General features: G+C 47.4%; 1 protein-coding gene across 1 annotated transcript in view; it reads left to right on the top strand.

Annotated features, from left to right (window-relative positions):
• mpped1 (metallophosphoesterase domain containing 1) overlaps positions 1–15,000 on the top strand; it is a gene marked incomplete at both ends in the record, with an annotated part of 54,508 nt that overhangs the window by 20,625 nt on the left and 18,883 nt on the right. Inside the window, 2 exon segments of the mRNA XM_083794561.1 lie at positions 5,711–5,935; positions 5,938–5,940. Of these exon segments, the coding sequence (XP_083650687.1) occupies positions 5,711–5,935; positions 5,938–5,940 (228 nt within the window).

A 15,000-nucleotide genomic window follows, 5' to 3' on the forward strand; every position in this document is an offset into this window, starting at 1 on the left:
AGTATCTAGTAACCAAAGTTTAAAAATAATTGTGGTGGAGTAAAAGTACACGTCTTGGCTCTGAGATGTCGTGGAGTAGAAGTAAAAGTATTGGAAATGGGAAATACTCTAGTAAAGTACAGATACCTCAAAAGTGTACTTATAAGTACAGTACTTAAGTTAATGTACTTACTTTACCCAGGACAGGACATAAACGTTATAGCTTCTAAAGAGGAAAAATCATTTAACCCATTCTGACCTGAGATCAGATTCTAAAAATGTCTTCCTGTCATCCTGACAGTTTTCTGAAAAAGCTATGTTTCTATGTCAGTCGTTCTTCGATTTTTCAAAAATAGCAGACCTACAAGCTCATAGCGCGCCACTCGGTGGCGCGCTATGAGCTTGTAGATCTGCTATTTTTCAATAGCTAAAGCATAGCATAATGCTAACACCAAAAGGGGTTCTCGCCTAAAATGGATTAATACTATTCACGTGCAGCCATTTGGTATTCACAAGTTGTCATTCTTTTTTTACAGAGCCTCCACTTAGTTCCCGGAGAAAACTGTCAAAAGATTCAGCCATGAAATGGCAATTTAACCCATTTTGGTCGGGAACCCCCTCTTGGTGTTTCAAGCATTCCGTTATACTTTAGCTATTGAAAAATAGCAGATCTACAAGCTCATAGCGCGCCACCGAGTGGCGTGCTATGAACTTGTAGGTCTGCTATTTTTGAAAAATCGAAGAACGACTGACATAGAAACATAGCTTTTTTCAGAAAACTGTCAGGATGTAGAAGACATTTTTAGAATCTGATCTCAGGTCAGAATGAAAACTGTCAGGATGTAGAAGACATTTTTAGAATCTGATCTCAGGTCAGAATGTGTTAATTCTCCTAAGTACAGTGCGTGGGGAAGGGGGGGTGGCTGCTGGCACCTGAGTGCAGTACAGCTCCATCGTCAATTTTAATTTTTTTTCCAGAGCCGTGATTTATACTTTAGCGCGTTTTTGGTTTTTACAGTTTGGCCGTCAAACTTCACGGGGGACGGAAAGGAGAAAGAAAAAAAGGGGTGGGAAAAAGAGCTTGCGCTGCAGAATCTGTGAGGAGTCGGAGATGGTTTCTTTTGGTCTTTATTGTTCTAACGCAATCTCTCTCCCTCGTGTCAATCATCCTCTCAGCCATAACATTCACTTAGTCGCGCGCACACACACACACACACACACACACACACACACACACACACACACACACACACACACACACACACACATCATCGCCAGGTGGTCTCAAGCCACGTTACAACGTACAGTATATGAGCCAACTCATATGCACACACACAGACACACACACACACACACACACACCAGTCCAGTGGCAAAAATAAGTGATCTACTAACTACACGCACACGCGTGTGTCGCAACATTGCAATTTGAGTGGGACACCACCGTATGACAAAGTACAGATCTGTATACATTTTGTATAGGCATGTGTGCATCATGTGCAGCCCCTCATTATACTGTAAGTCACTTTATCCCATTTTGGGCGGAACCCCTTTTGGTGTTAGCATTATGTTATGCTTTAGCTATTGGAAAACAGCAGATCTACAAGCTCATAGCGCGCCACCGAGTGGCGCGCTATGAGCTTGTAGGTCTGCTGTTTTCGAAGAAATCGAAGAACGACTGACATAGAATAGAAACATGGCTTTTTCAGAAAACTGTCAGGATGTGTAAGACATTTTTAGAATCTGATCTCAGGTCAGAACGGGTTAACAGTTTTTTGTACTATAGACAGCTATAGATCCCAGCCAATCAAATTGGAGAAATGGGGGCGGGAAACACACACTGCACTGCAGCAATGGCCGCTCTATGACAGATGCTTTCATCCGGTTATTGTTCTCATTTCGGCTTTTCCGAAAGTATATTTCAGTCCCTCTCTCTATCTCTCTCTCTCCTCCCCCGCCCCTCCCTCTCCACCACCCGTCAACCTGCTTCTGATTGGCTGTTATGACAGAGCCGTCTCTGTGCTGTCATGCTCTTCTGAAGCAACGGTTTAATTACTCCCCCTTTTTCGGGCTAAAGTGACACACTCGTGCACGCACGCACGCACACGCGCAAAAATAAAATAAAGTAAACATGAGCACACACACACACACACACATACATACACACACAACATGCTCAGCAGCTACAGTAGTGTGCTGTAGCGTTCTGGCAATAATTGTCCAAAAGCATGCAGTGTTTGAACTGTCCTGTCAAGACGCTCCACCTGCTAGACGCAGACCACGCAGACCCCCCAGATGTTTGTCAGTGCTCTCTGTCTCTCTGTCTGTGAAACATTGGGGAATATTTAGAATATTCAGTAGCCAGCAGCTCCAATCGATCTGCTGGGAAACGCACACACGCACACACACACACACACACACACAGACCTTACCCCCCCCCCCCCCCAACTGTGCTTGGCACTGAATAGCCAATTAACTCCATTGAGATGGAGGTGTGTGTGTGTGTGTGTGTGTGTGTGTGTGTGTGTGTGTGTGTGTGGAAGGAACCTGGAGAGAGGAAGGTGTGTGGGGGGGGGGGGGTGCGAACACACACACACCCCACTCTCATTCTTCCGTCACAATAATGGCCGATTTATCGTGAGTGTGGCACGGCAGATCTACAAGCTTACAACAATTCCGACGCCTTGTTGTGAGCTGGTAGATTGGCTATTTTCTTTTATTTTTTTAGATTTTTTGATGACCCATGCAGCAAAGGTCATCATGAACGGGACTCGAACACGCGACCCGCTGTCAGACCAAAGCCTATATGTGGCACGATGCGCCTGGACCACTAGGTGACCCAGATTGGCTATTTTTGAGTGGCACTCCTTTAAAACCCATTTTGACCTGGGAACGATGCTATACGGCCCTATGTGGCCTCATATTGTGTGTTAACCCTCCTGAGTGATTCCTGTGATTTACGTGCCCTATATGGTGATTGGGGGGTGGAGTCGAGTGGAGATTGGAGGAGTGGCTTGGTGTTTAATCAGCCAGCAGTATAAAAACCTGTGTGGAACACCACTTCAGGCCATTTGCCATCCGTCACCTCCATGTGCTGAACCCTTTGTTTGTAGCTAGCTAGCATTTCAATCCTGTGTTCCAAAGTCTGTAAGTCTGTGTTTAACCCATTCTGACCTGAGATCAGATTAATACGAGGTTTCCACTGGACACACTGGTCTGATTAACCAATTCTGACCTGAGATCAGATTCTAACAATGTTAGTCGTTCTTCGATAAAAAAAAAAAAGCAGACCTACAAGCTCGTAGCGCGCCACTCGAGCTTGCAGATCTGCTATTTTTCAATAGCTAAAGCATAACATGATGCTAACACCAAAATGGGTTCCCGTTCAGAATGCTGAGTGCTTGATAAGGTAACTTTAATACTGTAGTGTTTAAAGTAAAAAGAAGGGAAGCTTGGTAGGGGGTGTGCTGCCATTTAATTTAATCCATAGTTTTTTTACTTTGTTTATGTTTAGTTAGGGAGCTTAGATTGTCATTTTTGTTTGGAGTGCCGTAGCTTAAAGGGTAAGACCACTTTTTGAGAGGTTTGGGTTGTTTTATTACCTTATTATGGGCAAACTATAACATTCCATGAGTTATTTCGCTCCGTTGAGTTGTTTATTAGCAATTTAAGAAATAAAAATAGTCGCTCATTCCTCATTGACTTCCATTGTAGCGGGGAAACAGCTCTCAAAGTCACTCTTTTAGCACATAAACCAACGCAACAAAAGCTGATTCTGACAGTTTATGACATCAGGAAAACTCATGCAGTTTTATTTTCGTCCTTTAAGTTAGATTTATAAAGTTACTATTTCAGTCGGAGATAGACTGCAGCAGTACTACGGCGTTCCCAACTCTCGCAGGCCGTCTTGCGAGGTTTCGTTTGTAAACAGAAGTCTCCACGCTGTTTGAGATGCACCCTCGCATAAGCAATCCCAGACACAGACACTTTACACACTTCTTCTAAAGTGTCTTCTAAAGTGTCTCCCTCAAACAAGTCCATTGTGTGTGTTTTTAGTGACAAGCGGACGAGATCAAATCCATTTGTTTACATCCCCGTCGTTTCCAATAAGGAAGTGGTGTACAGTTTTGGTCCAATCAGGTCAGACGCGAACAGCAGTGATTCGGTCGGCGTAGGCATACCTACCGGATCTTCTTTCTACACAAATTAGTAAAGTTGACATTTTTTATAAAAAATAAAACCGCATGAGTTTCCCTGATGTCATAAACTGTCAGAATCAGCTTTTGTTGCGTTGGTTTATGTGCTAAAAGAGTGACTTTGAGAGCCTGTTTCCCTGCTACAATGGAAGTCAATGGACCCTATTTTTTATTTCTTAAATTGCTAAAAAACAACACAACGGAGAGAAATAACTCATGGAATGTAATAGTTTGCCTATAATAAGGTAAGAAAACAACCCAAACCTCTAAAAAAGTGGTCTTACCCTTTAACTCTCTTCCTTTTCAGGTATAGGGTGGAGTTTGTTTTGGCCTTGGCCTCCCCGATGCTATAATGCTTTCCCTATTGACATGTTTCATCAACTTCTGTAATCGTAACCTCAAGATTATTAATAAATGTTCACTTTTTTGGTTACTCTGGTTTGTTACTTTTTAGTTATGTGTTACTCCTTAGCCTCTAGACTCCATATAAGGTCGTAACAAACGATTCTATACAAATACCTTCTAAATCATTCAGACAGTTTTCTGAAAAAAAAACCCTATTTTCTATGTCAGTCGTTCTCAAACATTTTCATGTCAAGGACCCCCAAGATTATATGTAATTGGCTGCTGACCCCCCATCCGAAAATATGTTGTTCCAGGGACCCTCCGATAAACAAAGATTTGAGTTAAAAACTTCAAAGATTTCATTTTTTCATTTCATTTTGTTTGCGTGATCAACGCCTGGCTCTGGATTCCCTGATGGACGCGTTGAGATATGGTTCCATAAACAGGACGCGACCACGAACACAGCGGCTGGAGACTTTGATCGATGGAGGAGAGCTCAGACAGATGTACAGATTAATAGAGACGGCCAAAAAAACAGAGAGAGAGAGAGAGAGAGAGAGAGAGAGAAGCTCCTCTTCCGCTTATAAACTGTGTGACGTCTGGAGCCCGGGGAGAAGGGGTTGTTTTTTGTGACCGTCAACAATTTTATGTCGTTTATTTATTATTCACAAAGCACCGTCGTTCAATCTTCCTCCTGTTCCTCTTCTCCCCCTAAATTAATTTCGCTCCTATGCCACCAGAATGTGGAACGCCCTACCAACAGTCATTAAGACATGTGATTCCCTTGACTCCTTCAAAACCGCTCTCAAAGGGCACCTATACGGCTGCAATTCGAAACTGGCCTCTGTAAAATCTGAATCCCCCCCACCTCCCCCCCCCTCCCCCTTTTCCCCTCACTGTATAAGTTTCTTTTCGCTTTTTGCCTCCTTTATGATGAATTCCTGTTCTGTTCTTTAACTATATAGAATTGTCTATTTGTACGTCTCTAAATGTTTTGATGAATTGAACATGGTGGACCCTGTTGTAAACAAGTGTAATGCTTAATCGGGTCGTCCACTCACAGTTAACAGTCTTTGTATTGAGTTTGTGCTTGAAATGTACTGTAATTCTGCAAACTGTTAATAAATAAATAAATATTTAAATCAATCAATCAATCAAAACCACCCCCCTCCCCCTCCCCCCCCCTCCAGGCACCCTGCCCTACGACATCAAGATCGTGATCGCGGGGAACCACGAGCTGACGTTCGACCAGGAGTTCATGGCCGACCTGATCAAGCAGGACTTCTACTACTTCCCGTCGGCCTCCAAGCTGAAGCCTGAGAGCTACGAGAACGTCCAGGCCATGCTGACCAACTGCATCTACCTGCAGGACTCCGAGGTGACGGTGCGCGGCTTCAGGATCTACGGCTCCCCGTGGTGAGTGATCCGTCGCTATAGTAGATCTATGCTATGTCTGGCTTCAGGATCTACGGCTCCCCGTGGTGAGTGATCCGTTGCTATAGTAGATCTATGCTATGTCTGGCTTCAGGATCTACGGCTCCCGTGGTGAGTGATCCGTCGCTATAGTAGATCTATACTATGTCTGGCTTCAGGATCTACGGCTCCCCGTGGTGAGTGATCCGTTGCTATAGTAGATCTATGCTATGTCTGGCTTCAGGATCTACGGCTCCCCGTGGTGAGTGATCCGTCGCTATAGTAGATCTATGCTATGTCTGGCTTCAGGATCTACGGCTCCCCGTGGTGAGTGATCCGTTGCTATAGTAGATCTATGCTATGTCTGGCTTCAGGATCTACGGCTCCCGTGGTGAGTGATCCGTCGCTATAGTAGATCTATACTATGTCTGGCTTCAGGATCTACGGCTCCCCGTGGTGAGTGATCCGTTGCTATAGTAGATCTATGCTATGTCTGGCTTCAGGATCTACGGCTCCCCGTGGTGAGTGATCCATCGCTGGTCAGTGGCGGCCTTATATATGTTTCAATCATTTCAATTGAAACGGGCCTCAAGTCTCCAGGGGCCTCCTTTTGAAAAAAGAAATAGTAGTAGTAGTATATTACTAGTATAGTGTGTTGTTTGTTTGTAATTGTTCCCACTTCCCAGTGTGTGCGCTCACTGCACTAGCAGCGCTGACAGTTGCGATTGCATCATTGTGTATAGCCTATATGCTGCCTTCCAGTTATACCTTAAAGTAAAACATTGTTTAATCAAGCAAGCTGCTTTTGTGTATTTTCTACTTGGCTGTGTACGCTGTTCATGCTTTGACGTCCGATAATACACACTGAATGTGCCCAAAGGGTACATGGTGATCTACCAGTAGATCACAAAGGCTGTGCAGGTACAGTAGATTGCATGGTGCCCCTAAAAATATTTGTCTTGTTAGCCTGATTTATTTTTTAACTAACTGGCCCCTACTGTGCTGCACACGTCCGTTGTCTTGTTCTTCAGGCCATTCGGATGCTTCTGTAATCTCCCTTTAGAGAGCTGGAGTCCTATAGCGGAGACAAACATGGCTTCTCATCGTATGCGACTATTTGTGCGCGCACGTGCGTGTGTGTGTGTGTGTGCGTGTATAGTGATCCATGATATGATAATGCTCTGTGGATTGTTTTAGTCTTCAGGGACCGTGTGTGTGTGTGTGTGTGTGTGTGTGTGTGTGTGTGTGTGTGTGTGTGTGTGTGTGTGTGTGTTCCCCCCCTGTGTGGCGTAATTGGTCCGTGGTGATAGCAGGGTCCCCAGGGTTCCCTCTCTCCGACCACTAAGGAGAGAGGAGTCAGAAGAGAGGGGGGGGGAGGGAAGGGAGGGAGGGTACTGTAGGTAATGGATGAAAAAAAGAAAGCAAAGAGAAGGCAAATGAAGAGAGGGAGGAGGAGAGAGACCCAGAGGCAAAAGGGTTATGAAGATTAAGAAAACAGAGAGAGAGAGAGAGACCGTGTGTGAGAGCGACAGATAGCCTCAGGGTGTGTTCCTCCAGCACACGGAGGCTCCAGCTGCAGGCTCTGTGTATCTCCCCCTCTGTCTCTGTCTCTGTCTCTGTCTCTGTCTCTCCCTGGCTGGTATGTCCGATGGCTACGGGTCTCTCTCTCCTCTCTCCTGTAGTACTAGTAATCTCTCTCTCCTCTCTCCTGAGCCGTGGGACAGTGAGCGCTCCAATCCAGTCACCATGGCGATGCCAGGCCAGCGCTGGCGCAGCATTATGGCCCATGGCCCGCCGCACGCACACACACACACACACACGCACGCACACACACCTGCCAGCCTTAGGGCTATCATGCTGTCTCTCCCTGCAGATATTCCCTCAGTCAGTCTTGTTTCGTTTCTTCTGACTACCACTCCACCTCTCTGTCTCTCTATCTCTCTCTCTATCTCTCTCTCTCTGACTACCACTCCACCTCTCTGCCTGTCTCTCTATCTCTCTCTCTCTTAAGTTCTGACTACCACTCCACCTCTCTGCCTGTCCCTCTGTCATTCTGCCTCTCTTCCTCTCCCCCCCACTCCTCCTCCCCCCTCCCCATAATCCGTCTGCCGCTCCTGTCATCTATTGCTATCCTCTGTTGCCCCCCCCCTCCCCCCCATCCATCCTCTCCTCTCTTCTCCTCCTCTAGATCCCTCCATCTGGCTTTACCATCCATTTCTCCTCGCCGTCCCCAGATTACTCATTTCCTCTGCACCTCCCTCTCCCTCTCCCTCTCTCTCTCTCTCTCTCTCTCTCTCTCTCTCTCTCTCTCTCTCTCTATATCTCTCTCTCTCTCTCTCTCTCTCTCTCTCTCTCTCTCTCTCTCTCCCTGTCTCTTTCGAGGCAGTCTAATGGTGTGAGACTCTCTCAGCATGCCTCTTTCCTGTCCATCCTTCGTCTGGATCAGAAATGCATACGCACATGTGCAATGAACACTCTCACCTCCTGCGCACGCACGCACACGCACACACACGCACGCAAACAGAACTCACACATGAACACACTCGTCTCTTTCTCTCTCTCTGACTCACTCACGCGTGTGCACGTGATGTCGCACACACACGTCGCGTACAGCTCGACAAAACCCCCCACGAGTCCGCCAAAATTAGATCCTAGCATGCTCCGTTCTCCCAGAAATCCTTACAATTTGTCATTCTGCAAACGGGCAAATGAAAGGGACAGCATGGGGGAGTGGCTGTGTGTTCCTCCATTACTTTAGCCTCTTTTCTGACGGTAATGCAAGTTTACAAGTCATTTGTCATGAGCGGTATCACACAGCCCACCCTGCGTTCTGGAAACCAAAGGGACAGGCAAGCAGAACAGAAGACAGGTGTAGATATACGTACGTGTGTGTGTGTGTGTGTGTGTATAATGTATATATATATAATATATATATGAGACAAAAAAGGGACTCCTGCACATCCAAAAAGCCCGTACAATTTACAATTTAGGCATTTAGCAGACGCTCTTAATCCAGAGCGACTTACATTAAGCATTTATCATGAAACATGCGTAAGCTATAAGAACGTAACAGTGGAATGAATATCTATATAATGAAACTATACATATAAACTATACTATGCTATACATAATTATGTACTATGACGTGCTTTGACTACATGCAATACTGTCTACATATGCTATGAGTCTGTATCAAATGCTATCTAAGTCTACAGAAATGCTATCTAAGGGGGTAGGGTAAGTGGTGCCCGTATAGGAGGTGCAAGTCTAGTTAGCTGGCATAGACATCAAAAAAAGAGAAAAACCTTCCAAGGAAGGGACTGCACACTCCAGGGAACAGAGACGGACAACTTACTTATTTATTAGCACGACGCGTTTTGGTGTGTGCTATCATAGCACCTGACGAAGCTCATATTATATATATAATCTTAACAATGGTTCATTCATTCATACATTTGGAGGTGAAGGTTCATTCATTCATACATTGGGAGGTGAATCTTAACAATGGTTCATTCATTCATACATTGGGAGGTGAAGGTTCATTCATTCATACATTGGGAGGTGAATCTTAACAATGGTTCATTCATTCATACATTGGGAGGTGAAGGTTCATTCATTCATACACTGGGAGGTGAAGGTTCATTCATTCATACATTGGGAGGTGAAGGTTCATTCATTCATACATTGGGAGGTGAAGGTTCATTCATTCATACATTGGGAGGTGAAGGTTCATTCATTCATACATTGGGAGGTGAAGGTTCATTCATTCATACATTGGGCGGTGAAGGTTTTCATTCATACATTGGGAGGTGAAGGTTCATTCATTCATTCATTGGGCGGTGAAGGTTCATTCATACATTGGGAGGTGAAGGTTCATTCATTCATTCATTGGGCGGTGAAGGTTCATTCATTCATACATTGGGAGGTGAAGGTTCATTCATTCATTCATTGGGCGGTGAAGGTTCATTCATACATTGGGAGGTGAAGGTTCATTCATTCATTCATTGGGCGGTGAAGGTTCATTCATTCATACATTGGGAGGTGAAGGTTCATTCATTCATTCATTGGGCGGTGAAGGTTCATTCATACATTGGGAGGTGAAGGTTCATTCATTCATTCATTGGGCGGTGAAGGTTCATTCATTCATACATTGGGAGGTGAAGGTTCATTCATTCATACATTGGGAGGTGAAGGTTCATTCATTCATACATTGGGAGGTGAAGCGGTGAACATCCAACGCCAGTGAATGCATTCACATGCACACCAATGTAGGGTTCAGTGTCTTCCCCGAGGACACTTCCACATTCTTTTCTTGAAATGTCATTTTTCAGAAATGGGTGACAATAGCCAATTTACAAGGTCAATATGTGCCTCAATGCATTGTGAGCCTGTGGGCTATATTTTCACTACTTTGGTGTGACAGTCTTGATGAAATGGGGCAATCATTTACAAAGGTTTCTACCCGACAACGACGATATGGTACAGTATGGTATACTGTACAGTATGCGTGTACAGAAGAGTCATGCACACACCACACACGTGCTGCAGCCAGGGCTGGACTGGCCATAGGACATACCGGGTGTCACGGTGGCAGAAAGACTGAACCCAAATGCAGAGCAGAGTAGTTTAAAAAATAAAGTATTTATTTAAATCCAAGGCAGCAAGGGACACAAGCAGAAATGTATAGCTGTAAGCTAGCTCAGGAAACATTCCAAACTTTTCAAAAGTACAAAGAAAATCTAGGAATCGCAAAAAGGCAAAAAGAGAGTCCAAGGCAGTAAAACATAAATCCAAAAATCAAAACTTTCCAGACAACAACAACCAGGAAACTCGGGGAAGAATGACGATGTTCTGACAGTGTGAGTGTGGCATGAGTCCAGTCTTATAGTGAGCAGCTTGATTGTGGAAGTGTTCACAGGTTTGTATTGTGGGCATGGCTGGGCTGGGGATGGAGTGGGAACAGGTGTGTGACAATGGAGAGTGGGAGTGGCTGACAGGGAGACATGGTCTGCAGACCCTGACAGTACCTCCCTCTTAAGGGACGGCTTCCAGACGTCCCACCACGCTGGCCCGGAACACAGAGCAGGGTGGGCGGAGGGGGTCTGGAGGAGGGAGACTGAGGCAGAGAAGGTGGCGTCAGGTGGGCGGCCAGGACGCTGATGCCAGGCGTTAGGCGGACGGCCTGGGGGCCGAGACGACGAGTCAGGTGGACGGCCTGGGGGCTGAGACGATGCCAAGATGTCATCTGGTGGGCGGCCAGGTGGCCGGGACGAGGCAGAGGACATGTGTTCTGGAGGACGGCCGGACGGCCGGGACGAGGCGGAGGACCTTGGAGGCGACGCCGGGGATGCCTCAGACAGAGGCGGAGCCATGGACGCTGCAGGCTGAGGCGACGCCAGGGATGCTGCAGGCTGAGGCGATGCCAGGGATGCTGCAGGCTGAGGCGATGCCAGGGATGCTGCAGGCTGAGGCGATGCCAGGGATGCTGCAGGCTCGGAAGGCGACGCCGGAGGTGCTGCAGGCAGAGGCGGAGCCGGAGCTGCTGCAGGCAGAGACGAGGCCGGAGCTGCTGCAGGCAGAGGCGAGGCCGGAGGTGCTGCAGGAGCCATAGCTGCAGACTCAGGAGGGAGGGCTGCAGGCGGAGCTGCAGGTTCAGGAGGTGGGGCTGCAGGCTCAGGAGGCGGGGCTGCAGGCGGAGCTGCAGGCTCAGGAGGCGAGGCTGCAGGCGGAGCTGCAGGCTCAGGAGACATGGAGGATGCTGCACACCCAGGAGAAACGGATGCTGCACACCCAGGAGAAACGGATGCTGCACACCCAGGAGAAACGGATGCTGCACACCCAGGAGAGGAGGAGGAGGATGCTGCAGACGGGACCCCAGCTGCACACTCAGGAGATGAAGAGGATGCTGCAGACGGGACCCCAGCTGCACACCCAGGAGATGAGGATGCTGCAGATTCTGGAGACGGAACCCCAGAGGACTCTGCACACCCCGGAGACGAGGAGGATGCTGCAGACTCTGGACACATGGAGCCGGCAGCCAGCAGCTGACGGAAGCAGCCGAACAAAAAGCCCAGGGCCAGAGCTTCCACAACCTCGGTCTGAAACCGATCACCATTGGAGATGACCGACAAGGGCTCTGGCAGGTCACTGGCTGATAGGGCTGTCGAGGGTGCAGAGGGCGCAGGCAGGACATCTAGGGAGATGACTGGCAAGGGCTCTGGCAGGTCGGCAGTAGATATCACCGGTGAGGGTGCAGAGGGCACAGGTGGGTCACCAATGGAGACAGCAGGCTGGACGGGCTGGTGGATGCTGGGCAACACGTTGCTCTGGACGCCGGGCAGCGGGGTGCCGGGCAGGAGAGTGCTGGGCAGGCTGGGCGGCGGAGAGCTGGGCAGACTGGGCCTTGGAGAACTGGACGGTGGAGAGCTGGGCAGGCTGGGCAGCGGAAAGCTGGGCAGGCTGGGCAGCGGAGAGCTGGGAAGGCTGGGCAGCGGAGAGCTGGGCTGGAGAACAGGCTGGAGAACTGGAGGGGTAGTGGGCTGAAGAGCAGGGGAGGCCGGTGGGACTACCTCTTGAGGCAGCTGGGGAAAAATGGCTCCCTGACTCTCCCATCTGAAAAAACCCATGTATCGGGCAAATTTCGGATCCTGTCTCCAATACTTTTCCAGTTGCTCAAGGAACTGGGGATCTTCATTGAAGACATCCCTGGTTATACCAAAATCCTCAGAGGAAAAAGGTAGGCGGGGCTGATGGCTATTGGCCATGGTGGACAGCCAAAGCAGCTTGCTCACAGGCAAAGTACTAGAAAAAACTAAAAAAAACTAAACTCTGTCTGCTGGGTTCAATGTGGTCAGAACATACTGTCACGGTGGCAGAAAGACTGAACCCAAATGCAGAGCAGAGTAGTTTAAAAAATAAAGTATTTATTTAAATCCAAGGCAGCAAGGGACACAAGCAGAAATGTATAGCTGTAAGCTAGCTCAGGAAACATTCCAAACTTTTCAAAAGTACAAAGAAAATCTAGGAATCGCAAAAAGGCAAAAAGAGAGTCCAAGGCAGTAAAACATAAATCCAAAAATCAAAACTTTCCAGACAACAACAACCAGGAAACTCGGGGAAGAATGACGATGTTCTGACAGTGTGAGTGTGGCATGAGTCCAGTCTTATAGTGAGCAGCTTGATTGTGGAAGTGTTCACAGGTTTGTATTGTGGGCATGGCTGGGCTGGGGATGGAGTGGGAACAGGTGTGTGACAATGACTGAGGGTAGAAATGGAGAGTGGGAGTGGCTGACAGGGAGACATGGTCTGCAGACCCTGACACCGGGCATATTCCGGGTGGGCAGCTATACCGTAGGGAGCCGCCAAGATATAAAAAAATAAAATAAAATAAAAAAACAGGAAAGGTCCGGGCATGCTGCCATTCTGCCAGCGCCATCATGATAATTCCACTGTACCTTTATATCAGTGACACATAAACCCTCCTCTATCTTGAATCCTTTTGCCTGCAGCATCATTCTTGTGAGAGCAACAAAGGGTTGTGTAGTGTGTGTGTGTGTGTGTGTGTGTGTGTGTGTGTGTGTGTGTGTGTGTGTGTGTGTGTGTGTGTGTGTGCGCACATGTGGCTTGCTTAATTCGGTGAATGTCTGTGCTCACCATGGTACACGTGCCTGTTGTTGAGTACATGCAAGTGTGTGTGTGTGTGTGTGTGTGCCTATGCGTGTGTGTTCAGTATAGACCCTAAAATCTGTTAACCATGACTGAATCTTCCCTTTCAGTGGCTTTGGTCCTCACTGGGCAACTGGGCACATTTGGCACACACGCACGCACGCACACACGCACACGCACAGTCCAGCCCTGGCTGCAGCATGCACTGAACCAAAGGAAATGAGCGTCAGCGTGGGCTGTGTAGTGCGTACAGTAGAGTACAGTACAACCACCGTGATTCTCAGTTCACCAGATCTCAAAGCCCCGGCCAGGGCAGAGGGATCTGAGTATAGTACTTTAGTTTTTAGCTTTTTTAACTTGAGTTTGAGTTCAGCTTCACTATAAATCAGAGGCAAATATTGTACTTTTTCCATATGCAGAAGGAAGGCAGGAAGAGCATGCAGTCTAATGAGCTTAAATACCCCTCACAAAAAACATGCAGTAATCCTGGTCACTGAACTGCTCCCCCTGGCCAGCCGGGGCGCCTGATGGAGGGGAAAGGAACTGGTCTCTATACTGCCTCCCCCTGGCCAGCCGGGGCGCCTGATGGAGGGGAAAGGAACTGGTCTCTATACCGCCTCCCCCTGGCCAGCCAGGGCGCCTGATGGAGGGGAAAGGAACTGGTTGGAATAACGTGTTCCTTCCACGCGCTACGTCCAACCAGGGAAACTCCCCCCTAAAGGAGCAACTTGGGACACTCAGGCATGAAGGAAGCATGAGTTCAAGTCCGTTGCTCTCCCCATGTCCCCCATATATGGGGACTAGGTTGGCGGAGGTTGGTGGAGGGTGTGTAGAGCCCAGGATCACATTAGATGATTGACACAGGGGTGAACAATGGGTTACAAAATGGGTTACAAAAAGGGGATAAAAATAAATAAAAATACCCCGCCCAATTGGTCAGCTGACTGCCACATCAGCGAATGACATGTGGGTCTTGCACACACTGAATACACCCACATAGTAATGCAGCATATTAACCCCTTGAGTATATGTATGTGCCCTTGAGCATGGCATGAACCCCCTCGAGTATATCTGACTGAACTAACTCCGCAAGCTATCATTTGTCTCAAAGACATCAGTAGACTAAGACCTTCAAAATGAGGACAGTTCCACATTGGTGACAGTCACAATTTAAACTCACAGAACCACAATGTAAACTAAATATATAATATAGTCTTACAATAAAATACAACAAGTAGCCTAACTTCTGATCAAAGTTGCCTACAGGCTTAAGACACACTCACCAAATCAATGCGTATAGCCAGTTATATACCCAGTTAATCTAATTCATCCAAAGTGGGGATTGTATTGTAACGAAGGAGGTCTGCTATTTTTGTAGGTCTGCTAATTTTGAAAAATCGTG

Source organism: Protomyctophum parallelum (assembly GCF_964188405.1).
Source record: "Protomyctophum parallelum genome assembly, chromosome: 22".
NCBI lineage: Eukaryota > Metazoa > Chordata > Actinopteri > Myctophiformes > Myctophidae > Protomyctophum > Protomyctophum parallelum.